At 47.9% G+C, this 26,563-nt stretch overlaps 1 protein-coding gene across 2 annotated transcripts in view; it reads right to left on the bottom strand.

Annotated features, from left to right (window-relative positions):
* Window positions 1–1,228: 1,228 nt before the first annotated feature.
* TMEM178B (transmembrane protein 178B) overlaps window positions 1,229–26,563 on the bottom strand; it is a 417,702-nt gene continuing 392,367 nt past the window's right edge. Inside the window, exons 4-5 of one of the 2 annotated variants that reach the window (XR_009736061.1) lie at window positions 10,353–11,430; window positions 1,229–10,046 (exon numbers count right to left, since the gene is read on the bottom strand). Coding sequence is in view for 1 of the 2 variants with exons in the window: in XM_061414935.1 (XP_061270919.1) it covers window positions 11,180–11,430 (251 nt within the window). In the remaining variant the exon portion in view is untranslated. Of the gene's footprint in view, window positions 11,431–26,563 lie in introns of both variants that reach the window. The other variant, XM_061414935.1, reaches the window with a different exon arrangement.

Below are 26,563 nucleotides of genomic sequence, written 5' to 3'. Positions count from 1 at the left end.
TTACCAACCCAGGGATCCAACCCACCTCTCTTACATCTTCTGCATTGGGAGGCGGGTTCTTTACCACTAGCGCCACCTGGGAAGCCCCATACGATGCCTAACACTGTGCATGTCTATCAGCAGAGGCTGCCAGTCATGGTGCTCATCACTGTCATGAAGATTACACACAGAGCCACTGGACACCATACAGAGACACAGCAACGTGCCTCTTATTCACGGATCCTTTCTCTTGCTCAGATATCCCACCTTCAATGGATATGTCCCCTTTTTGATGCTCAGCATCTACACCTCTTCCTGGGGCTGGAGAACTGTCTACTCTATGACTCTTGATGGAAGGCAGGGCCCGTCAACCAAGAGGGAAGCTAAGGGCTCTAGAACATGTTTTCCTGGTCCCCTCAGATGGTGCCTCCACTTGGGATTCTGACACTGGGGGTACCGAGTGGAAGAAGCGGGTACCTGGGGATTCATCCTGATGACAAAGGCAGCCCAGCCATCTTCGGTCTCCAGGGTAATAGCAGCGACCGGCCAGCTGTGGTGTCGAGTTCAGATTGGAATGGGTATGATTCTGGCCAATTTAGCTGCTCATCTCTTCCTGCCTGCGCTGTAGGGTTCCAGCTACTCATGTCTTTTCAGTAAATGGCTTTTCCACTTATACCAGACAGAGCTAGTTACTCTGGCTTAAAACTCAAGATACTGACTGACTTTATCCTTAAAAAGCGCCTACCTCCCATCACCTTCGGCCTCCCACCATCTAGGGAAGATGTCTTCCCCAGGAGTGAGCTAGAAACATTTAAAAGGCACATGGGTGGAAAAGAGCTGGAATTCTAAGGTAGGGATAGGGATGATGAAGACTGTTAAGAGAAATTTCTCTTCTTACTAAGCTAAGAAATAGGATGGCAAGTTAAAATGTAACCAGTAAATTGAGCATCTTATAAAGTCTTTTAAAAAAAAATGTTATGAATGTCAACACTAGGAGAAAAAGAACAATAGTTTCCTGGTTTTTCTCTGAATCCCTCCCCATGCCCCAGCCCCCAATGTGAAAAGCATGTGCCTTTGGCTTACATGTGCTTGAAATGTTCACTGTCTATTTCCTTCAGGATTACAGTTTTCTGTCTGTTACCTACATGAGTCATTCAATTTTTTTCCCCGTACAACGCCTGAGGGAGAACCATCATTTACCATTCAAGAGCACAGGGTTGACCCCTCTTCCCCAAGCAGACACAATCACTTAAAACACACAACATGATCTTCTTTATTTAATTGTTTAATCAGTTTACATTCCACAACTGACAGGTTATTTATTTTTATTTTTTCCATGAACAAGTCATTTAATTAATTACCAGACACTTTTTTTTTTCTTCGATCGATGGAAATACAGTATTTCTGCCAAATTCGAAAAAGAAAATTGCAAGATGCAGTCAGTGTCAGAAGTCCCCAAATGCTCTCTGCTTCCTCAGTTCTTGCAAAGTCACAGGAACCTGGCAATTTCCCTTTTCATCCCACCCCTCCCACATCCCTGTTAAATTCACCTCTCAGAATAGCACAATAGTTTTGAGATCTGGTTTGGATCACCTTTCCTGTAATTAATTAACTATGAGAAGGAACAGACAGTACAATAGATCTGATAAGATGTAGCATTCTTGTTAAGATTAAACAACACGTATTCACATCGTATCAGAACAAATTAACATAATATTTAATCTTATTTTTAGCACCAATAACCACAGGAATTGCTACCTCCGAGGGCAGAGGTGATGTTGGAATCCTGCAGAACACGTCACACCTTGTCTAACCAATCAGAAAGCACTATGCAAATTAAAGGTAAATCAATGTCTATTGACTGAGCAATAATCTGGTGGACCATAAACACTCCAGGTGTTTCGAGAGTTTTGTCGGCTATGGTCCCTGTCTAATGACCATATATAAAACATACTCACCGAATCAGCTCATTCTCTTTTGCTCAGTAACCGAGGGCTCAGAACGTGGTATTTTAAATGAACCCAACCATGTCATATTTGGTCTTCTAAATGCTTTGAGAACGCCCAGGGGTTGTTTGCTTGCATTTTATTCTGTACTTGGCACTAAAGATCTCACTTCTTGTCTCCACCCCCAAAAGAGGTTTCTTCAAATCTAAGGAAGGCCTCCAGGCAGGGAAGAGAGGTGGGCAATAGTAGACCCTGAGTCCCAGTGTAAGGGACAGAGCCTGTCATTGTCACCTCCTAGGAGACCCAGTCTGCCCGTGGCCACTGCTCTTTTAGCATTTAAGGAAAGTAAGGGGTTGAGAAAACAGCTCTGAATGTTGGTGAGATGCTATTAGCAGGTGACTGGACCAGGTGACAAGAGGTTGTGGAGATCTTTGTTCCTGACAAAGACAAGGTCCGTCTGGCCCTCTCTCTACCCTCAGATAAAGGGCATCTAGATAAAGGATAAGCTAGTGCTCCTATAGCTGAAAAAAGTGACTTGCTTTGTGGCTTCTAGAACTCTGATGGGCCATCTGGGGCTGTGTCCAAGGGCAGCACTGAACCTCTCGGCCAGATGTGACGTGTTTGACAAGCAGTGGTCCTCTCCTGGGCTAGGATGGCAGCCTGGACATCAATCCTGCACTTTCTACTCAGGGCCAACACGGATCTCCAGCCTATTAGCCATGAGGTCTGAGTGACTCATAGGTGAGTGGGGATTCCAACTCCTAACCAAGAGTCTAAATATTTGCTGTCTTATATGTGGTAGCTGGTGGCCTTGTGGGATTACTGAGCTCTGGAAATGTAGCTGCTTCAAACTGATGTGTTTTCTAAGAGCAAAATTCACATCAAATTTTGAAGACTTCATTTGGAAAAAAAAATAAAGAACATCAAATAGCTCAGTAATTTTTATACCGAGTCCATGTTGAAATGATACTTTTTGATTCCATGTTGAAATGATACTTTTTTTTTTGATATGTTGGGTTAAAACAGGTATTAAAATTAATCTCACCTGTTTCTTTGGACTTTTAAAAATGGGGCCACTAGGATATTTAAGATGGCATATGGTGCTTGCATTGTATTGTATCTGCTGGACAGCACTGCCCCCAGAAATGATCACTGTGGACCATCAGAGAGCAGAAAGTTTGGATTGATAGTATCATGGAGGAGGAAGGGTTAGGTCACTGGCTGTTTGGTGTGAATCCCGCCCCTGAAGCAGCTAGTCTTCTCAATCCTAGGGGAAGGCAGCTCTTTGTATTATAGGATTACCTGCCCATGTTCCTCTTTCCTACTTCCTCTTCAGGGTGCCCAGCCTTTGGGGGATCCTTCTCTGCTGCCATGCTGAGGATGCCCTGTGATTCTGCCATTTCCTCCTCCAAAAGTTTTCTTTATCTTACCTCCACCGCCCCCCCCCCATCCCCTGCTGCCCACCACCTCTCCCCTCCCCTCCCACCAAGGCTTTCATCATTCTGATTCGATCGCATCCTTAGCCAGACCCCCTGCTTCCGACAGGAGCCGCCAGATTGGTAGAGTAAGTCACAGATTACAAAGCAATTCACACACATCATCTCCTTTGAGACTCTTCCTCCTACTGACAGCGCTCTGTCAGTAACGATAGTAAAATGAGATCGTCAGAGTGGGTGGAAAGGCGTCTGAGAATGAAAAGGTAGATAAAAGGCTTTGGACTCTGAGCACAAACTGGCTGTTAGCTTGAGGTTACTTTCCGAGGAGTGAAAGCGTGGGGCGAGAGCAGCAAGGAGGGGCTCTGGAATGTACCTCCCACGGTAAGTGCGCTCCAGCAAGGGTTCGAAGCCTTTCCCAAAATAGCAGCAGGATGGCCAAGGTGACTGAGCGCCCCAGGTGCACTGGAAGCCCCCCTGTTTGGCTGAGAGGACGCAGAGACAGCGGTGAGGTAACAAGATTCGCCCAGGGCCCCGAGCGAGCCAGTGACAAAGCGATTAATACCACCCCCGGATCGGGCCTCTGTGTTGACCTTCGCGATAACCTTCACCTTCACACTTGGATGATTTACTTTTACTTTTCAGAAAAAACGTTTCACTTGAAAGGCCAAAACCTTTCAAACAGAGAGTTCCAAGCAGACACTCGTGACTGTCAGAGAAACAACCAGAAAAAAAAAAAAAAAAAACAACCTCCTGGGCCAATGGCTTCCCTGCCTCGGAATCCCACCGACTCGGGGTTTCCGGGCAGTCCACATAAGTCCTCAGAAAACTGAGGGCTACAGCAATGCATTTGTCTAGTCTCAATTCCCTCCCCACTATTTTCAGTTTCCATTTTTATTTGTACATTTTTACAGATAGTCTTGAATAGCAAAACAGTCACACCATGGGTGGAGATGGGGAAAGAGGAGGAGGAGTTATGAAAGCTCTGTATGTGAAAGGCAGATTTATAGTCACAGCGACACAGACACACAGATACACTCAGGCCAGAAAAGGTCTAAGGTGACCCAGAGAGGAAGGGAAACGCATAGCCAGGAGAGGACAGAGGTGCACAGAGGTCCCCAAACACCCAGTCCTTGCAAGTGAAGAACAGGGGTTGCAATTGCTGAGGTTGGTGTCTAGCAGAGTGAGGCCAGGTTTGAGTTACAGCTGTGGGACCCCCGTGCTGATACCCAGTTTTCTGTTTCTCAGTGGTGAACACACACCCCCTGCGGTTGGGTGGTTCCTCCATCCCTGGCTGGGCTCCAACCATATTGGGAGCAATGAATGACTCAGCTTTCCCTTAGAGCAGGTCTCATCGTAACACTGTAAGCTGATCCCCTGCAAAGCGGAAAGCATGCTGACCCTTTGGGAAACGCAATCTTTCCTTGTTTAGAACCTAGGATTGAGTTTTCCCCCAACAGGATCGCGCCCAGAACAACTCCCAGTGAATGCATCATAAGAACCTATCAGAACCCATGTGCTTCTGACAAAGCCATCTTCTTCACCAACTGACCAGAGAAAGAAGATCCCAGTGGCTTAACACTCATTCCCATCTTCAACTTAAAAGACCATTAGAATGTTTCAGAAATCTGATGTGTTCCCAACCCCTTGGGCAAGAACAGCGAGAATTATTAACACTAGGAGAATGGTAAAAAAAAAAAAAAAAATAAGGCATTGAATATATGTCTTGGTTAACAGTTAACTGTTTTAGCTCATATATGCTATTTTCTACATATGGTTTACTTATTTCATCGCCTCTGGGAATAACAAAGAGGGATTAAGAGTGCTCTTGGCAAAATCGACTTTGGATAAAAGGAAGGAAGCCTGAGAATGGGTAAATTAAGGAGCCGACTTCTCTGAGGAAGCTGGATGACTGAATAAAATCCACATGCTTAAGTTGGACAGTGCGTCCTGTTCAGCAGCGGTCCTCCAATTCTAGGTTATCCTTTCTGCAGTGAAGCTCAGAGACTACGTGGAAGAATCCCATTCAGTGGGGGCTTGCCTGCTGTAGGAGAATCGGAACAGTTTGCAAATAACTTTGCAGTGTCTTGGTCACCCTTAATATACCATGAGGTAAAGTGTTATCACTATCCTCATTTTGTGGATGAGGAAGTTCAAGTATGGAGAATACACAGTGCCCAGAGTCACCAATCATTTGAGTGCAGAACTGAGATGAGATGGACAGTAACTGCGTTACGCAAGTGTAGCTGAATTAGTGAGTTACTCTGGCTTCAGTACTCTTGTATCTATCATTAGATTGAGATGGCACTCCAAAAGAAAAGAAATAGAAAAAAAAAAAAAGGAGGTGAAGGAAATCACCAAGTAGGAAGCTCTTAGCTCTGTTCTACACTGTCCCTAAGCTCTGGCATTGAGCCACTTCAAAGGCCTGTTTGCTACCTCTGGGGGCACAAAGCCCTACGCTCTCACTGCCTTGAACACAGGCTCAACTCCACATGACCCCATGGACTGTATCCTGCAGGCTCTTCTGTCCATGGAATTTTCCAGGCAAGAATACTGGAGTGGGTTGCCATTCCCTTCTCCAGGGGAACTTCCAGACCCAGGGATCAAACCCGGGTCTCCTGCATTGTAGGCAGATTCTTGATCATCTGAGCCACTAGGGAAGCCCTCAATTCCACACAGACCAGTATGGTTCTACAGTCATGGGCTGCACCCCAGGCCCCAATTGCCAACCCAGAGACACCACCGATTGGGCAGGTATCGGGGCTATGGCCATTATGATGTCTCACAGACATGGAATTATGAACAACCTTCTAGGACTTTTTTTCTTTTGTATTTTATTTTTCTAATTTTCTATACCACCAAGGTGACTGTGTTGAGGGACATCTGGAGCTTCTGTGACCATCAATTCAGGGGGGCTGGTTTAAAACTCTGTCCCCTTACTCTGTTACATAGCAGCTGGAAGACAGCACAGAAGCCAACCCAGCTGTTATGTACCAACTACTTCTATCTGTGGTCAAATCACCCCATGACTCATCATTCCGCCCTGGAAAGGGCTGGATGAGTCCCTGGGAAAGACTGGTCCCTGGTGTAGAGGGAACATACTTTGAAGAACGGCTTCTCTTTAGTTACGAGAAGCAAGCAAACATCCCTCACAAATCACACCAAAGATGACCAGAGTGTACTTCTTCCTACTTCTTCCCTCCCCAGATACTTGAAAATCAGTTCACTAATGTTCTCATCACTGACTCGATGGACATGAGTTTGACCAAGCTCCAGGAGTTGGTGATGGACAGGGAAGCCTGGCGTGCTCCAGTTCATGGGGTCCAAAGAATCAGACACGACTGAATGACTGGACTGAACTGAAACAAACGTGCTCAGAGTAACCCAGGTGAAGAGTCCATTCTAAACAACTCTGGCTGGTGTACTTGATTTCATGTCCTTGAATCTGACTCAGGTGGGCAGCTTTGGAGCCCTAAGCAGCCCATCCTCCCACTAAATCAGGACAACGACATGAAGTTCTTTAATCTCGGACCTCTCATCGTGATTGTGGATGAATATTAAGACGTACAGCCCAGACTCAGAGTCTCAGGGCACCTTCTTCCCTCATCAAAGGAAAGGCAAGCATTGCTAGGAGGAACTGCTCACTCCCAACCAGAGAATATACCCGAATGGCACCGAGGCCCAGGGTGCCACATATAGACATGTGAAGCAGGAAGGCTTTGTCTTGATATGGTGGAGTCACTGAGTCTTTGTGACTTTGTGATCCCTGAAATGAAAAAGGTCTAGTTCTTAAAAGGCTGGGGCTTGCAGGAGGATTTGAAGCTTGAACAGGCACACTTGAAATTTTCTTACACTTTGATGCCAGGGAAACACAGAACTCATGAAACCTACAGCCCCAACAAACAAGGAATGGGGGGAGGGGGGCGGGTGCTGCTTGGAGCATATGAACCTCTCTGAAGACAAATTCCTTAATTATTTTAGTTGACTGAAGTTGATGCAGAGGGAAAGTGGAAGTGAGTAGAGAGAAGGGAATAGCAAACAGAAGAAGAAACCAAAACTCTCAAGATGGGGAGAGAAAGAAATAGGACCTCTTTCCAGGCAGACACCCCACTTTCCTGAATCCCCAGGGTCATAGGGCAAGGAACAAAAGCAGAAACAGGCCCTGGGATCAAGGTTGACTTGCATGGAGCTCAGAACACATACACAGTATAGGCTTTGTCTATACATCTGTAGGGAATTTGACCTTGACCTGGGGTGTGGGCTGGTCGGTAAGGCTGCTGACCGTGAATCCCACCAGAGGGCTGGGTCCTACTCTGACCTGGGGTGAACAGGGTCTGAGCTAAAGAGGCTCACAGATTGAGCCTCCTCCTTCCTTTCTTCCTGGTCTTCTTCCTCAGCCCTCACAGCACGACAGCTTCAGTAGGAGCTTGGGGTGGTATGTCTTCATCTGGGATCAAGTCCCTGTGCTGGAGGGATTGAGGTCATCAGGGCGGTTCTCCCACAGCCAGGACTGGCCACCTGCCCAGGGCTTCCATCCTGTCTGTGTGGCTAGGCCTTTCCTGGTCCCGAGCAGACACAGACGCAGAGTGTGCGCATCTGTACCTTTCTGGCCCCATGACCAAAAAAGCAGGTCCAAGCTCCTGCTCTGCTGATGGTGAGCTGAGCCCAGGCGGTTTCCTTCTTTCCTAGGAGTTCTCCTAACATTTTAGGGACACTTCAAAGGGATGCAGCAGGCTGTGTTAAAGGTCTGTTATAAAGATGACCTGATGCAAAGAGCTGACTCACTGGAAAAGACCCTGATGCTGGGAAAGATTGAGGGCAGGAGGAGAAGGGAATGCCAGAGGATGAGATGGTTGGATGGCATCACTGACTCAGTGGACATGAGTTTGAGCAAACTCTGGGAGACAGTGAAGGACAAGGGAGCCTGGCGTGCTGCAGTCCTTGGGGTCACAAAGAGTCAGACACCACTCAGCGACTCAACAACAACGATAAAGATGAGCAGTCGGAGAGAGTGGATGATCTATTTATGGCAAGCACGGGATTTTCAAAAAAGGGGTATAAATCACAGGTTGGTGAACAGTACTGGTTCCTTAAGAAAAGTTACTTAAGAATTTAAGTGACTGATTACAAATTGCCCTGTTTGGAATTTCTTTCTCCATTTTTCCACAACTGGGAACTAGCTGAAGTTCGGACCTGGTCACAGACAAGCCCTCTGCCCCAAATGGAGGCTGGTGGACACCCATCTCTCCCAGCCAGGTGGAGCCCAGTCCAGATACCTGGAAGCGAGGTACAGGTCTCTCAATCTGAGATACTTCCCCTTACCTTTCCTCAAGCCCAAGTACGCCTTTCCCCTGAAGCGGGAAATTGAACTTTTCAAAGAAAATTATTTTTTAAAAATTCCCTAAACAATTGAAACACTGGGTTCTCCTGAAAATTCTCTCCTTTCTCATAGAATAAATCCTCTGTTTTAAAAGTCATCCTTAGAGGTACAATTGGGAGCTAACAGCATTTCCCGCCCAGTCATGTCCCAGCACCCCACGCACAGGGCACTCACACGTGAGCCTTTGTGCAGAAACTGACCCGTGTCGCTAGCAAGGAAGTCTTGAGTAGCACACCCAGATCTGCGTCCAGGTGTGCACTGACACAAATGTACACAAAATGCACCAGAGATACACACACACAGAGACCCACACTCACACCCATCCGCGCACATCAGATGCCCTATTTGGATGTGAATTGCACACACACATACACACACAGTCAAAAAGAGCAGATGAGGACAGAGGCAGGACTTGGAGCCTGGTGGGTGGAAGAGTGAGAAGGGAAATGGTTCATAGGTGGGGAAAGCGGGGAGCCAGAGGGGAGACGGGGCAGAAGACAGGGAGATGAAACAGAGGGCATGGCTGGGGGAAGGCTGCTGAGTGAGAGGCAAAGTGCCCAGAGCACATTCAGTTATGAAGCAACTGAATCCTCGGCTACGCAGTGGACCCATGGCTGGACCGCTCGGGGAATTCACTCTTTGCCTCCCAGGGCTGCTCGGCCCCTGTGGGGTCACCGAGGTGACCACTGGCCACTGCTGCCCACTCCAGCCAGCAGATCCCGTCCCCACAGCTTTCACAACCCTCTGGCCGACATCACAGCTCGCCAACACCTACAGTTCCAACATGCTCACCCGAGCCTGGGACACTGGGCTGGATCGAGGCCACCTCTGCTTGGATGCTAGCCACCACGACGGCGATTTTGGGATTCATGGCCTTGAATATCAAGAGGGAAAGGACGAAGATGGCAAGAGTCAAGAGTTCTCTGTGAATTTACACAATATCATACAAATTGGAGCCCATGGGACATGGCGGCTCTCTCTGCATGGGACCCATTTTCTCTCGTCTGTACAGAGGTCGCCCCTAGCAAAGGGCTGGATGTCCAGTGACAAAGGACAGCTTCCGTGACGGAAAGGGAAAGGTCTCGTTTGGTGTACAGACTTTATCCAGCGGTAACTGAGGCCACTTCCCTTCTCCCTCTTGATCCGTGCTCCCTTCCTTGCTCATGGCTTGTGTGCCCAGATGTGTCTTGAACTTCCAAAGTTAGGGGGCCAAGTCCCGTGGCACCCCAGCCCTGGGACGTGCAGCAACACAGGTCCTCTGCCCAGTGCTCTTGTTCTTGGTTCTGCCCTCGGGGAATTTCAGCTGCACTACAAATAATAGAAAAATGCAACACAAATGATAGAAATCCCACACTCAGAAAACACAGACGCACACACACACACAGCAGGGATGTCAAGCTGCAGAACTGGCACCCACAGAGGCCCACCCTCATGGTGCTTCCTAGTTCCTGGGGCCTCCATCCTGGGCCATGAAACCACCACAAATGATAGACAACAGTCATGATCCAGCAGTATTTTAAAAAGGTGAAAAGGAAAAAAAGGAAACCATCCAAAGTTGTTGCACACATACACGCGCGCGCGCGCGCGCACACACACACACACACACACACACACCAGAGGGTTACTCCAAGGCTCCGATCTGCCCAGGGAGTGCAGGTTGGGTTCAGGGCAGGGCAGCCTCTTGTTTAACTGGGTGTAAGGCAGCTGGAAGGTAAGACTGGGCTTTCTGAGCATCCACGGAAGTGTCCTTTCATTGATGTGGGTCTTGCCTCTCAGCACGGCGTTCTCTCCCCCTTCCCACCTCCGTAACTTCATCCAAAAGTTTGGCAGCAGAGAGAAAACTTCCTTCTCAGTGTGTTTTCTCTTCCACTTTCTGGTGTGTCGCTGGTCGGCCAGGAAGGAAATCAGAACAGGAAGAGCAAGAGAAGAAAATGGTTCTGGAAATGGCCTCGAAGATCTGGTTACATTCTATGAACTAAGGGCGTTGTTTCTCTGCGATATGACCGGGGTTGGGGTGGTGTCCCCTCCTGTCGGCTCAGGGGAGGGCATTTTCTTGTCTATACCTGTGCCATCCTGGACCACAGGCACCGTCTCTTCCCAGCCTCCCCCCTCCTCCCAGCCTCCCCCCTCCATGCCCCCATCCTTGTGAGTGGTGGGAATCAGGACCCTGTCTTTGAGGGGTGATGCTCACGTTGTCCTCAAGAAACCACGGAGTCAGAAGTTATGAATCGATGGAAGAGCCACGTGAGGGGAACACCTTCCCCCATCTTGGTGATGAGGCGACACACAGTCCGGCGAGATGTGGGTGCCTGGGCCGACCCCCACTCTGCCTTGGCACTGGCATTGTTTTGATTGAGTTTTGTCATATATATGTATATTATATATATATTTATATATATATATATGTGTGTGTGTGTGTGTGTGAGTATGGGCTTGTTGTTTTAGCACACTGTCCCGTTCTCGGGTCTGGATTTGGGGCAGTTGGTCCTCGGGACAGGTTGGACAGAAGGGGCCAAGGTACAGAAGAATCCCGAGATCAGAGTGAGGCCCAGGCCCCCCCATGCACAGAACATGGACCATCCGTAGCCATGGCTGATGTCATCAGGGAGTCCGTACAGGTAGCGGGGGTAACGTGACAGCTCAAAGTTGATCCCGGCCACACAGGTGCACAGTGAGATGATGCAGAAAGTTCCTGGAGGGGGAGGGGAGACACAGGGGAGGGGGAGGGGACAGCGGAGAAGGCGAGGGGAAGGAGAGGAAGAGAGAGAGAAGGGAGGTTTATTACATTGTTTTATTTTCTTGAATAAGAAAAATGAAAAGGTGCAGGTTAAGGGTAACCTGCTGATGAGATCAATATTTGGAAACATTCAAGAAGAGGGGAATAGTATCAGGGCTGCCTCACGCTCCAATAAGTGCCTGGTCTTGGACAAACTCAGGACGTCTCTCCTTTGGGAAAATCCTAACAATAAATCACAGGCCAGTTTATGTAGGGTGAAGTAAAGCAGAGGAGCATTCAGCTCATTTTTTGAAAGCATTTAAAAGTCACTGTCTTTCTTTGGAGACACAGAAAACACCCCCTTCTCTACTTCTTTAAAGAGAAAAACATTCCTTTCTTTTCCACATACAACGTCTTACACGATATTGGGTTTTCCTTTAATCCATTTACCAGCCAGTCGTCCAATCCTGGAAGCCTTTTCCCGTAAGACAACATTCACCAGAGTGTTTCTGGTGGAACGCCAAGCCTAGGAGAGAACTCCTTTACGACGAAGCAGAGGCGGTAACTCTGGGAAGCTTTGTACGTGGCTTCTCACCCACGAAGATGCATAACCCACAGTCAAGGAAGTTAACCTGTCCAACTTAGTCTTATGAGGTATTTCACAAACTTATTTTATGATGCTCCTTAAAACAAAGAAAAAAACACATTGCTTAGGAACTTTCCTTGTGGTCCAGTGGCCAAGACTCCACACTCCCAAAGCAGGGGGCCTGCAATTCAATCCCTGGTCAGGGAACTAGAGTCCACAGGCCCCAACCAAAGACCCCATATGCCGCAACTGAGACTCGACACAGGCAAATAGGAGACAAAACTAACAAACCAAAAAACTCAAGAAAAACAAAAACAAAGAAAACCATTGCTCATGTTAACCTCCAGCGAGAAGGCTGCTACAAGAGACAGAATGTTATCAAATAGGATCCTAAGCCCACTTTTAGCCAACAGAGATGTGATGTGCCAAAAATGAGTTTAAGAGCTTTTCTTGATATTCCCTGTGTCTTGTTTGCTCTGTCATGGCAGACGGGACAGTAACAGCCTGAAGAAATACGCAGCGTTTGGGAAGGCTGGGTGGAGCTGATAGAACTGCAGGGGCCCAAGCACTTCACTGGCAGTGGTCTACGTTTCCAAAGCTCACTAAGTCAGGAGCAGAGCAGCGGGCAGTGTAGAGGCAGGGAGTCCAGGGAGGACCCTGCTGTGTCAAGAGGAGAGAGGAGGAAGGCGCAGGGCAGGATGAGTGACTGTTTAGTGAATGACGGTTGGTAGAGGCAGCTGAAAGGAAAGGGGGGACTTGGCGTAAATGAAACTGTGTGTGTGGGAAGCATGTAGGCGTATGTGTTTGTGTGCATAGCGACAGCCGTTGTGTACAAACACATACGGTACCATCACTCCTTGGGAGAACAGTGGTCCCAAACTTGGGGGGTTACAAAGCACCCAGGGTCCCTCCTGCTTTGCTCTGGGGTTCAGACAGAATTCTAAGTGGGTGCCCAGGGTGGATTACATCTCACCCCAGAACTTCTGAATCAGAATCTTGGGGGACAGGATGGGGCGCTTTCCTTTCCAAAAGTTCCTCAGGTGATTTCTGTTGATCAGCCTAGTGAGACCCTGTGTGAGGGCAGAGGTTCTGTGTATAACCTTGAGACATGGATCCAGGTGAGGGAAGAAGCAGAGAGGGTAAGGAAAGGAGACAGCAATGGGCTGGGAGAGCCAGAGCTGAAGAATGCTCCATTTTGACACCAGTTTTCAAGAATCCAAATTCTTGGATACTTGGGCCTCAAGTACATGCTCAATTTCTGGTTTAGAAACCTGGTGTGCATGATATTGTTTACTAAAATTTAGATTTAGGAAAGGAAATAGGGGAGAGAAAGAGACTGCATGCATGTGTGTATGTGTATGCTGAGTTCAAATCTGAGCTGCCCTTGGGATGTTGAGGCACTTGGGACCACAGGTTTGGAGCCTGGTAGAAATTTCTGAGCTAGAGATGTGGACTGAGTCAACATCTTATAAATCAAAGCTCTGGATGTGACTGAAGTCACCCAAGAGCTCTCTATAAACTGTACCTACACAGGATACTTTACAAAAGGGAGACATTTCTTCTCATCAAATGGGGCACAGTCCTCCTGATTAAGTCCAGTGATCTGTTCTGGGAGAGAAGGTGGACCTCAAGAAAATCGATCTTGACCTTATGATCTTCACAAGTTGCCAGTAGCTGATAAAACTTGAGGGACACTATTTTAAGCATGTTCTGCAAGCAGAGATGGGAATACCAGACCACCTTATCTGCCTCCTGAGAAACCTGCATGCAGATCAAGAAGCAATAGTTAGAACTGGACATGGAACAACGGACTGGTTCAAAATTGGGAAAGGAGTATGTTGAGGCTATATATTGTCACCCTGGTTATATAACTTATATACATCATTCAAAATGCTGGGCTGGATGAATCACAAGCTGGAATCAAGATTGCTGGGAGAAATATCAACAACCTCAGATTTGCAGATGATACCACTCTAATGGCAGAAGGCAAAGAGGAACTAAAGAGTCTCTTGATGAAGGTGAAAGCAAACAGCTGGCTTAAAACTCAACATTCAAAAAGTTAAGACCATGGCATCCAGTTCCATTACTTCATGGCAAATACATGGGGGAAAAGTGGAAACTACGGCAGATTTTGTTTTCTTGGGCTCCAAAATCACTGCAGATTGTAACCACAGACATGAAATTAAAAGATGCTTACTCCTTGGAAGAAAAGCTATGACAAACCTAGACAGCATATTAAAAAGCAGAGACATTACTTTGCCAACAAAGGTCTGTCTAGTCAAAGCTATGGTTTTTCCAGTAGTCATGTACAGATGTGAGAGTTGGACCATAAAGAAAGCTGAGCACCGAAGAACTGATGCTTTTGAATTGTGGTGCTGGAAAAGACTCTTGAGAGTCCCTTGGACTGCAGGGAGATCCAACCAGTCAATCCTAAGGAAATTATCTCTGAATATTCATTGGAAGGACCAATGCTGAAGCTCCAAAACTTTGGTCACCTCATGTGAAGAGCCAACTCATTGGAAAAGACCCTGATGCTGGGAAAGATTGAAGGCAGGAGGAGAAGGGGACGACAGAGGATGAGATGTTTGGATGGCATCACCAACTCAAAGGACATGAGTTAGAGCAAGCTCCAGGAGATATAGGAGAACAGAGGAGTCTGGCGTGCTGCAGTCCATAGGGTCGCAAAGAGACAGACATGACCTAGCAACTTAACAACAAGAACTGCAAGCAGAGTGGACAGGACAGAAAGAATGTGGTTGATAAATCAAGACCTAATGACTTAATTAGCACATAGACCTACTGCTGCTGCTAAGTTGCTTCAGTCATGTCCGACTCTGCGACCCCATAGACGGCAGCCCACCAGGCTCCCCCGTCCCTGGGATTCTCCAGGCAAGAACACTGGAGTGGGTTGCCATTGCCTTCTCCAATGCATGAAAGTGAAAAGTGAAAGTGAAGTTGCTCAGTCGTGTCCAACTCTTCACAACCCCATGGACTGCAGCCTACCAGGCTCCTCCATCCATGGGATTTTCCAGGCAAGAGTACTGGAGTGGGTTGCCATTGCCTTCTCCAATGCATGAAAGTGAAAAGTGAAAGTGAAGTTGCTCAGTCGTGTCCAACTCTTCACAACCCCATGGACTTGAGCCTACCAGGCTCCTCTGTCCATGGGATTTTCCAGGCAAGAGTACTGGAGTGGGGTGCCATTAACATACATCTTATTGTTATGTTAATAGGATTAGTCGGGGTATCTTCCTGCCTTCACGTCATGTCAGTTGTTCTGTGACTTGGCAACCTTTAAAAATTTCTGTGGTTTGTTAGCTTTTTTCAATGTTCCCATACGTGGGAAAAAACTCTGCGGGCTCTCACTCAAGATGGTCCATTATGCAGGTCATCTGTGCAAACTGTGGAGAAGTCCTGTGTGACAAAATGGGAAGAGGTGGGGAAGGATCTGTCAGCCTCCACAGACATGGGTGAGAATTTATATTTTTATGTGGGTCTGCACTTCTAAATTCAAGTTTGGAAAAATGTGCATTAGTAACTGGAAATACACCTATGTAGGCACCTGGTGGGTCCTCGGTTGATGGACTGAATGCAGGACATGTTACCACTGCTATTCTGATAGCTGAGATAACAACGTACTTTGATGGAGTCCCAGAGTGTCTGTGGGCTAACAGGCCCAGATGGGCAAGGACCTGTCAGACTCAGTGTCCTAAGGTGATGAGTCCAACTCTCAGACCTGTGGACCTGCGACCAGCTGGGGAGGGTGGGGTACAGAACTTCCAACCCCCGCCGCCACCACCACCAACTCCCTGGGGTTCTCTGGGGAACTCACAGAGATTCTAAATGTCTCTGCTAGAAAACACACCTCAAATAAAGGGTGAGTGCTTCCCTGGTGGCTCAGAAGGTAAAGAATCTGCCTGCAATGCAGGAGACCCAGGTTTGATCATTGGGTGGGCAAGATCCCCTGGAGAAGAGAATGGCAACCCACGCCAGTATTCTTGCCTGGAGAATCCCATGGACAGAGGAGCCTGGCAGGCTACAGTCCATGGGGCTGCAAAGAATTGGACATGACTGAGCAACTCACACACACACACACACACACACACACACACACAGATATTACAGTACTGGGGATCACAGCCTCTTTCCATTCACCCAAATACAGTGGTGCTTTGGGTAAGTAATGAAACCTTCCTCTCACGCAAGGAGTGAGCTCCAGCCTGGGTTATCTTATTTCTTGGGAGCACTTCCTGACTGATTAGTGAGGATCCAAGAAAGGCAAACGTTCTAATGCGTGGTCACATCTTCTCAATTATTTCCCCCATGTCTTGGGGTTTGAGCCTAATTCCAATCAGACTTTAAGACTAATTATAGTCACAGTTACCAATTAAGTGAAAAGAACTAGCCGAGCCCTTCCCTTGGGAGCAAGGCTCCACTGTGTGCCCAGACCTGGCTGCGACACTGGCCAGGCAAGGAGGGACAGCAAAAATGCAGCTGCCAGATCTAAGGGACGTCAAGCCTGGGGAAGGCAGGTTAGCTGTGATGGGGCGGAAGGAGGGGAACATTCCTGTGGCTGCGGGCCCCACGGCGTGCCCGACAGCCGATCAGCAAACATCTGTTGAACTTCTCTGTTTGTACCAAGCATTATGCTAGATGTTAGAGGGATAAAAGGGAGAATAAGATAGGATCGCTGTTCTTGAGAATTTTTAATTAAATCTAAAATAAAAAGATGAAAAAAAATCTTATAATCTCGTTGGGGATAGGAGACAGACGTAAATGAAAAGCTGAGGATGAAGTGGAAATAGTGCCAGACGGGGGATTAAAGGGCCTGAGTTTAGCATCTGCTCAGAACAGTTGGTACCCTCATCGGTAAATCAGGGAGCTGGAGCAGATAGCTAGAAGGTCCCTCCTATATCGAGTTATCTTTAGGAAAAGAAGGACTAATACCCAGAAGTAAATGGTAAGAGACAACTATGATGGGCCAGGAAAGGTTTCCCAGAGGAAGCAGGGTCTTGAAGAAGGAGCAGGGTGTCTGCAGGCAGTAAACAGAAGGGGGTCCTCACCTGGCCTAGAGAGCATCCTTCTTCAGTCCCAGCACCCCAGGGTCCTGGTCTCTAAGCCCGAGTTGAGAAGGCATGTCTGCACCCCATTCCCATCATGCCTCTGACTTCTGAAATGCTCATTGCTGTCCTCCCTGCCAGCCTTTCATCACTTCCCACAGAACCTCTGTAGCAGATCAGTGATGCCTCACCTTCTTCTTCCAGCCATATGTTAAAAAATTTAAAGCCCACCTCTTTACCCTGTCTGTATGGCCTCACCAGGGTGGATGCTTCCTACCTACTTGACCTCATCTCTCAGCTTGATCCCCCAGACTCCCAGTACGCCAGTCACACAAGAGAACATTCTGTGACTCAAACGGACGAAGCCTATCCTCACCCCAGGGCCTTTGCACTTGCTGTTCTCTCACTTAAATGGCCTTCTTCTTGAGATCTTCTGGGGTCTCAACTCCAGTTCCATCCTCTCAGAGAGACCCTCTCTGGCCCTCTCCTAAAGCAGTCCCTCCTCCAGGGATTTTCAAACCATGTGCCATGGTGGTGCCTCTGGAGCTGCCCCTGGGAAGCAAGAGGAGTAAAAGAGACTCCCAGCCCTCTCTCCTCCCTTTGGCCAGGACAAGCCCTGCTCTGATCTGTTTCCATGTGAAGTTTCAATTTGATCTAAACATTTTTGAAAAGCACTAGCCTTGTCCATTCACAAGGGGCCCGTAAGGTCTGTCATTTTAGGAGCTGTGCTTTGGACAGCAAAGTTCAATGTCCCTTCTATTAGTTTCAAGTCCATGCTTTTGGCAGAAATAGCTAATCAATCTCAACCCTCATTCCTGCTGGTCCTGGAAGGGGCCTCAGACTCCTACTCAGCCGTGCCCTCCATGCAGCCTACCCTAACTTGTCAGTTGCAGCTAGTCGGAAGAAGAAATGAAATCTAATTACCCTTTCGGCAGCAAGACTCTCACTCATTTGGACTCAGAGCCCAGTTAGATGAGAACACCACCACCCCAGATTTCCACAGCCTGGGAGTTGGTGCTAACAAGACTCGCTGACACAGATGGGTCCTCCAGACCCCTCTAGAGTCCCTCCTTGCAAACTCCACCTGCGAGCAGGAAGGCAGGACCAAGGGGTGTAACGGTGACCTCTGTAAACATAAATGCTTGCTCTTGATTCACACACAGTATCTGCTTCCCTGGATGACCAGCCCCACCTGGAGCACGGTCAGGAATCACACCAACGATATCACCTGGCAACCTATGGCCCGGCCCCAGTCACTCTTGTCTGCCTGTCCCGCCAGCACCTGGCTGGAAGGGGAGAGGGTGGGATCACTGCATTGCGCCTCCAGTCCCCCTAGCATCACCACTCTGGACACAGCTAAGGCTTAGTGAGGGTGAGACAGAAAACAGCTTTCATGTCCAGACAGCCGACTCCTTGTTTCAACACCAAGTACAGCTTTCTCACCACCCCCTTCACTGTGCAGCCATCTCTAATTAATGGCTCTCTGGTCTCCAGATACCAGATTTCTAGCTTTCTCCCTACTTTTAGTTTCCTGGCCTGCTTCTTCCTGCTAGGCTGTCTCTTCTCTGCGTTTCCAAGCTGTCCCTCGATCCAAGCTTGGTCCCCTCTCCCTCGAGGTCCCACTCTATTTCCTCCTTTGTCATCTCAGGTGTGGGGTTCCCCCAGTTCTCCTTGGACCTTGCATCCTTTCTGGCCGCTTCACCCACTCCTCTGACTTGAACCACCACCAGAACATGATTGAGTCATAGGATTATATGATAGTCTGTGGTATCACACATTATGCAATGTGTCCTAATCCCCAGTGGACATATTTATTCCAGATATTTGCTTGGCTACACACAGATTCCCAGCACTTCCTCCATAATCTTTAAGTTTCTGACTTTTTTTCTTTCCAAGTCCTTCTTCCTTAGCAGGGTGATAAACCATCCCAGCTTGTCTGGGAGTTGTTGGGTAGAGGGTGTGTCCCTGGGAAGTGTGAGTTCTGGTCCTAAAATGAGAAAGACCTGGGCTAAGTGGGACACACTGGCCACCCTTCCTACAGGTTCCCTCCTGCCCCGCACCCTAGAACCCATTGGTGACACTTCACTGACTACAAAAATGAATCCTCGCTTGTAAGTTGCATGTGTGTGCCAAATTGTTTCAGTCATGCCCAATTCTTTGGGACCCTATGGACTGTAGCCCACCAGGCTCCTCTGTCCATGGAATTCTCTAGGCAAGAATCCTGGGGTGGATTGCCATGCCCTCCTCCAGGGGATCATCCTAACCCAGGGATTGAACATGTGTCTCTCAAGTCTCCTACATTGGCAAGCGGGTTCTTTACCACTAGCGCCACCTGGGACTCCTCACTTGTAAGGTACAGAAAACCTAATGTCTGAAGCACAGAAACTTGGATCTTTGGATGGGTTGCCATGTTAAGAAATGCCAGACTGGGAGATCATTGTTTTGAGGCAGTTAATTCTCTTGCAACTGGGAAATGTCACCAGGGAGCACTTATTCTGCAACCCCCAAATGGTTTGAACCCAGTACCACCTGGAAGGCTGATTACTAGGGCATTTTTAAGCTGATATTCAGAGTTCTGGCATCAACCCCTGCTCAGGCCACTTCAGAGCAGTGGCTGCAGGTATGTGAGGCGGGTGGGATGGGGCCTCCTGTGCGACTGCTGCTTTAGCATCCACAGGAGGAGAGAGGAGAACACTCCCTTCAGGGATTGTCAGAGAAGCCTCAGCAGGAACCCCACAGCCATGGACCCTGTGGAGAAATAGCATTGAAATTGCAGCCTCGGGCCAGGCGGCGGAAGTGCTCTTACTAATTCAAGAAGCCATCGCCTAGGAAACCGAGGGCCTGGCGAAGGTTCTCGCAGGAATGCAGGGTGGGTGGTCTCATACTGTGTGCACAGGCATTTTTCCCAAATAGCTATTCCTTCTGTGACCAAGTTGCACCCAAAACTTCACTGGAGTAGAATTTCTGCAGCTTTCCAGGGCCAGAAATCCATCTGGGTGACATTTTCTGCTCTTGGGAGTAAGGAGTGACGTGTATCCCTCACCCCCACGGGGCGCCTTGTTGCTATGGCACTCAGAGCACCTCTGTCCTGACCCCAGTCTGTGCCGATGTGCCCTTGTGGGCGTATGTGTCAGGGAGGTCAGGGAGCAGCCCAAGTCCTCTCTAAGACCCTCCCCCTTCCGCCCCTCTCTGATCTGGAAATCCGTAAAGAAGCATATCAGCAAACAGAAGAAGGTTCCCTCCTCCTCTCACAGTGCTCTGCATCCCGGGAAGCTGATGTACACAAACCCTTCCTCTGCTTAGATGAAACGCCTCAGCAGCATTTGGCTCTCGAGAGCGCTTTATAGCTTTGCTCAGACCTGCATGGAATATAAATCACTGCTGAATTATATACCATTGCGTCAGCATCAGCCAGCAGGCAGGTCACATGGGGCTTTACAGCCAAGGTGCCTTCGGGGTTCACTGGGATGAGGTAGGGGGTGGTGACAGGCTCCGAGGGAAAACACGCTACAGGGGATGGGGCCCTGAGTTAGGACAGAACCATCCATCCTTCTCCACACCCTGCAGTTGCTCTGGGCAGAGTCGCTGAGTGAATGCCACCACACCCCTGGGGCAAGCAGCGTCTGGATCCCCGAGGCTGTGTCTGTACGCTGCAAGGCTGGTCTCCGTTGGGGCATGATGGTCATGCCACAGTCATGCCACATCCCCAACTCAAGGGACTAAAGGGACTGGCTGGTTCAGCTGGGTTGCCATTGGCTATAAAGAAAAGTGTCCACATTCCTATAATATGACTTGGAGCTTCATTGCTTGGTTTTTCTGTATCTCCAGGGTGGCCACCAAATCTGGAAACACAGGAGTCATGGACTGAATTGTGCCCTCTTAAATTATTGAAGGCTTAATCCTGCAATATTTCAGAATGTGACTGTATTTGGAGACAGGGCTGTTGAAGAGCTAATTAAGTTAAAATGAGGCTCCTAGGGTGGGTGGTAAGCCAATGTGGGGCTTCCCAGGCAGCACTAGTAGTAAAGAATCCTCCTGCCCGTGCAGGACCTGCAGGAGACAGGGGTTTGATCTCTGGGTCGGGAAGCTGACCTAGAGAAGGAAATGGCAACCCACTCCAGTCTTCTCACCTGGGAAATCCCAGTCCATGGTGTCAAAAGAGTTGGACGCGACTGAGCGCCAGCACCAGGTGTAAGCCAGTGTGACTGGAGTCTTTGTAAGAAGAGATTAGAACATACCAAGAGACACGAGACAGCCACGTGCACAAAGTGAAGACCACGGGAAGAGCGGCAAGAGGGAGGCCGTCTGCAGGGCTAGGAGGGAGGCCTCAGAGACCTTGATCTTGGACTTCCAGCTTCCAGAATTGTGTGAAAATGAATTTCTCTTGTTTAAGCTACCCAGTGTGTGGTTTTTTTGTTTTGGCAGCATGTGTGATCTGATACAACATGCCTGCTAAATCATGTCAATCGTGTCCGACCCTTTGCGACCCTGTGGACTCTAGCCCACCAGGTTCCTCTGTCTCTGATACAACAGGTGAATATATAATAATTGGCTTATTAACAGAACATCTACTATACACAATAAAATAAGGCTATGTTACCAGACTTGGGCTTCCCTTGTAGCTCAGTCGGTAAAGAATCTGCCTGCAGCACAGGAGACCCGGGTTCAATCCCTGGGTCGGGGAGATCCCCTGGAGAAGGAAATGGCAACCCACTCCAGTATCCTTGCCTGGAAAATCTCATGGACAGAGGAGCCTGGTGGGCTGTAGTCCATGGGGTCGCAAAGAGTTGGGCATGAATGAGTGACTAACACTTACTTACTGACCAGGCTTGATGGCCACCTGGTAGCTGAAACAGGTGTCTAAACCCAGCCATGCAAAATGATAGCTGCTGGGCATCAGGTGGACTCTTATCCATCTCATCTCCCTCATCTAGGCGTTGATATTTACTCCCACTCAATCCCATCAAAACACTTATTCTTCTGGGTGTATGTTAGATTTGATCACAAGTTCACTGGTGACCTCTACACCTAAGACAGAGCCTTTTCTTTCTTGGGAAGAGAGCATCAGTGGGTTCAAATGTCAGGATGGGAACTAAGGTCAGAGCACCACTGTCCTGTTTCCTAGACTGGACTCAGCCATTTCCACGCTCTGACCAGTCTGCACAGAGTCCTAGCAGCTGTCCTGGCCCTTTTCCTTCATGGCCCAATCTAAGTCCCCAATCTCCCAAGAAGTCTTCTCTGAGTATGCCTGGCATGAGACAGTCCTCATTTGTTTCAAACTCCTTAAAACGAGAGGAGAGTGGAAAAAGTCGGCTTAAAGCTCAACATACAGAAAATGAAGATCATGGCATCTGGTCCCATCACTTCATAGGAAATAGATGGGGAAACAGTGAAAACAGTGTCAGACTTTATTTTGGGGGGCTCCAAAATCACTGCAGATGGTGACTGCAGCCATGAAATTAAAAGACGCTTACTCCTTGGAAGGAAAGTTATGACCAACCTAGATAGCATATTGAAAAGCAGAGACATTACTTTGCCAACAAAGGTCCATCTAGTCAAGGCTATGGTTTTTCCAGTGGGCACGTATGGATGTGAGAGTTGGACTGTGAAGAAGGCTGAGCGCCGAAGAATTGATGCTTTTGAACTGTGGTGTTGGAGAAGACTCTTGAGAGTCCCTTGGACTGCAAGAAGATCCAACCAGTCCATTCTGAAGGAGATCAGCCCTGGGATTTCTTTGGAAGGAATGATGCTAAAGCTGAAATTCCAGTACTTTGGCCACCTCATGCGAAGAGTTGACTCATTGGAAAAGACTGATGCTGGGAGTGATTGGGGGCAGGAAGAAAAGGGGACGACAGAGGATGAGATGGCTGGATGGCATCACCGACTCGATGGACGTGAGTTTGAGTGAACTCTGGGAGTTGGTGATGGATAGGGAGGCCTGGCATGCTGCAATTCATGGGGTCGCAGAGTCGGACATGACTGAGCGACTGAACTGAACTGAAAACATTTTCAGTCTGGAATAGGCAATCTGAAAATTAGCTATAGGAACCTTCTCTTGTTCCCTGTTTTAGTTTCTGTTCAGCTACACTGTAACTTCCTCCAGAACTGGCATGGCAGCAACGTCTCCTTTTGTGTTATACACAGCTCTGTGCAGTAAATCCATATCACTGGAGGAAACAGCTATGGAACTTTTAAGTGAAAATATGGACTTGGAAAGAGAAGGGAATAAAAGAGATACCATGGCTGGCCCTCCCACTCTCCTTTCTCCTAAATCATTTTGTGGCTGGTGAAGTGTGTGTGTGTGTGTGTGTGTGTGTGTGTGTGTGCATGCCCACACATGTCCATGCCTACCTACCTTGTGTTTCAATGGGTACCTTGGATTTCAAGAAGCATTTTTGTTTCTATAGAAATTCAGCATCAGAATAATACACTCTCTGCAGGATTATTTTGCAGAGCCATAATAATAAATGTGGAAAAGCTTAGAGAAGTTAAAACTGCTTTCTATAGGCAAGGTATAATATTAGAGAGGGAAAGCTTTAAGTGAGGGCGAAGAAAAATTGTTCTGGAGGACAAGAAAAATTGTGCTCACTGCTTTTCATCTCCATCACCTGCTCCATTCTCTCCCAGCCCCGTCGAAGGGCAAGTGCCAAACCAGGAAGCACTTATTCTCAGCAGAGACCAGACAAAGTGCTCACTTATGACCCTTAGTTCTGTGTGCTGTGTCAGAACTCAAACCATGGGATCTGGAAGATCTCAGAATACAGTCTTGAGACCTATCTTGGTAAGAGAACTTATCTTGGGGCTCAGAGCAGTTTCAGCATCTACCAGGGGTTACATCCTGACATTGGTGGGTTTGCAACGAAGCTTATGCTCAACCAGGAGGGGTAAAAGGAAGCAGCCCTCAGAGAAGGGTTGGAAATTGCTAGGTGGCATGAGGTGGGAACCTTTTATGAGTGCTATAGACGCTCTGGTTTCTCTGGAATGCAAAGGCAGCATTTATAGCTATCCCATTTACTAAATTATAAAATTCATTTATTAAACACCTATTGCCTAGGGGACTGAGAGAGCTATATTCTTACTGTTTTTAGTCTACACAGAACACTTTTCCTTCTTTCTTCTTTTTTTTTTTTTTTTTTAAAATGTATTTATTTATTTGGCTGGGCCAGGTCTTAGTTGCACCATGTGGGATCTAGTTCCCCGACCAGGGATTGAACCCAGGCCCCCTGCACCGGGAGCATAGGGTCTTAGCCACTGCACCACCAGGGAAGCGCCCCCTTCTTTCTTTTGTTAAAACATCATCACCATTCTTTCTCCCAAGGAAGCCGTTTTGTGATCACAATGATTAAATTCAGGCAGATGCACTTGACTCAAGCCAAGTCTCAGTTTTTGTATCTTCTGTACCTCTTGAAGTTGCTGTGAGGTTACATATATTTATGCAAATCACATATGAACAAATCCCATAAATTATATAATTCATATAGTAATTCAAAATTAAATAATCTGCTGAAGGTTCCAAGGTACAAGGAACAGAGCAAATACCTGATTTTGTTGCACAGCCTCAAACTATTTGATTGTGGAAACACTCGAGAACTATTCATCACAATGGCTTCCATTGGCCCCCTTAAAAAACAGCATCCTCCAGGAGAAGCAACCACTGGCCCACTTCAGTCTCGCCCACTGGCCTTGGATATTCCACACCTCAAGGAGTGAAAAGTTGGGAAGATCTGAGTCTGGTGGTCTGTGGTGAGCTGTGAGCTTTCCAAATAGGACAGGAAAGAGAGTTCTAGAGGGCAAATGAAGCAAGAGTACAGCATCGCCTTTTTCTCAATGCAAATCTTTGCAGCTTCCTATCCATCTGGGCCTTGGTTCAGAGCTGAGAGTCAGTGGATCCAGCTGGCTTCTTAACTAGACTGAGAGTGGCGTCCACAGCTGTGCAGAAAGGAACATTCTCAAGCTGTGAATAGTGAGCTTCCAAGCGGAAGGCCGCTTAGAACGTGCCATCTTCCTGCTCCTGCTTCTCTTTCCTCTTCTCTTTCTAAGCCAATGCCTTCTGGTGGACAATGGTCCACAGAGCAAACTTTGAGAACCTCTAGAGCAGATGGCAATCTTGCCCTGGGTTTCTTGCTGGGGACAATGCGTGAAGGCATACAAAACCTCCTGCAGGCCATCTCTGATACTATACTTCTCTGGTCACCCTACCAGTCATCTTCCTAAGTAGATACAAGAGAAAGCCTCGTCTCCACACCCGTCTCCCACCTCACCACCCCCCTCCCACCCACCGGGCCAGCATGAAGCCCAGTACAAACTGATCTTTCATTATGTTTGAGTCACTGTCTTGGTCATCATGAGACTCTCCTGGCCCACCCAGAGGTCCCCCAGGGTCAGCCCACACCAGCTTCCTGGGAGGAGACCTGCTAATGATCAGGATATAGCTTCATGGAAAGACAACTCCATCAAGAATCAGAAAACCTAGGTTCTGGTTCCATTCTTTCCCAAGAAGTGGATTAAATCACCTCATCTCTCTTGGCTACGATCTCCTTGAATACAGAATACAGGGGGTAGACCAGACCTGTAAGATTCTTCTGATTAAGTGATCCTGTGACTCTAGGTATTGGGACAAAAAGGTACCATTCTCTCTGAATTGTTCTAGGACTTGCTTCACTTACTGTGTCAGACATGAGCCACCTGGAGAGAAGATGCTGGTTCTCACTTCCTGACATGCACAGAAGGGCTGGTGAATGAAACCATTAGATGTCATTATTCGCCATCAGTGTGCATATGAGGCTCAGCTCGAAATGGCCTTGATTCAAAACGTAGAAGGATAGGGACCCAGCTGTTTAAGTGTCTGGAAGAAATTGGCTCTCTGGCTTCTGCCCTATCGGATCCAAGCCAATGCCATGATCATTAGTAGAAGAAGAGAGAGGCTTGGAGTGGTAGCCAGAAGATAAGGAGAGCCTGCCACCTGGTTTGGTTTGTTTCCACATGCATGGCACATCTGTCGGCTTGGCTTGGCCCTCGCTTGAGATGAAAACCTGTACCCAAGTGACTTGGGCATGCTGTCACCCCATCACTGGGTCACTGAACACATATATAGCTTTATATAAATCAAACACTTATTTGTACTATTTATAATATGATGGGCTTCCCTGGTAGTTCAACTGGTAAAGAATCTACCTGCAATGCAGAAGACCCCAGTTCAATTCCTGGGTCGGGAAGATCCCCTGGAGAAGGGATCGGCTATCTATTCCAGTATTCTTGGGCTTCCCTGGTGGCTCAGCTGGTAAGGAATCTGCCTGCAATGTGGGAGACCTGGGTTTGGTTCCTGGATTGGGGAGATCCCCTGAAGAAGGGAACAGCTACCCACTCCAGTATTCAGGCCTGGAGAATTCCATACAGTCAATGTGGTTCACAAAGAGTTGGACACGGCTGAGCAACTTTCACTTTTCACTTTCACATAATATGATAG

The sequence above is a fragment of the Bos javanicus genome, chromosome 4 (genome assembly GCF_032452875.1).
Source record: "Bos javanicus breed banteng chromosome 4, ARS-OSU_banteng_1.0, whole genome shotgun sequence".
In the NCBI taxonomy this organism is placed as follows: domain Eukaryota; kingdom Metazoa; phylum Chordata; class Mammalia; order Artiodactyla; family Bovidae; genus Bos; species Bos javanicus.
Note: the sequence above shows the minus strand (reverse complement) of the source record. Positions and strands in the feature narration are given on the sequence as shown.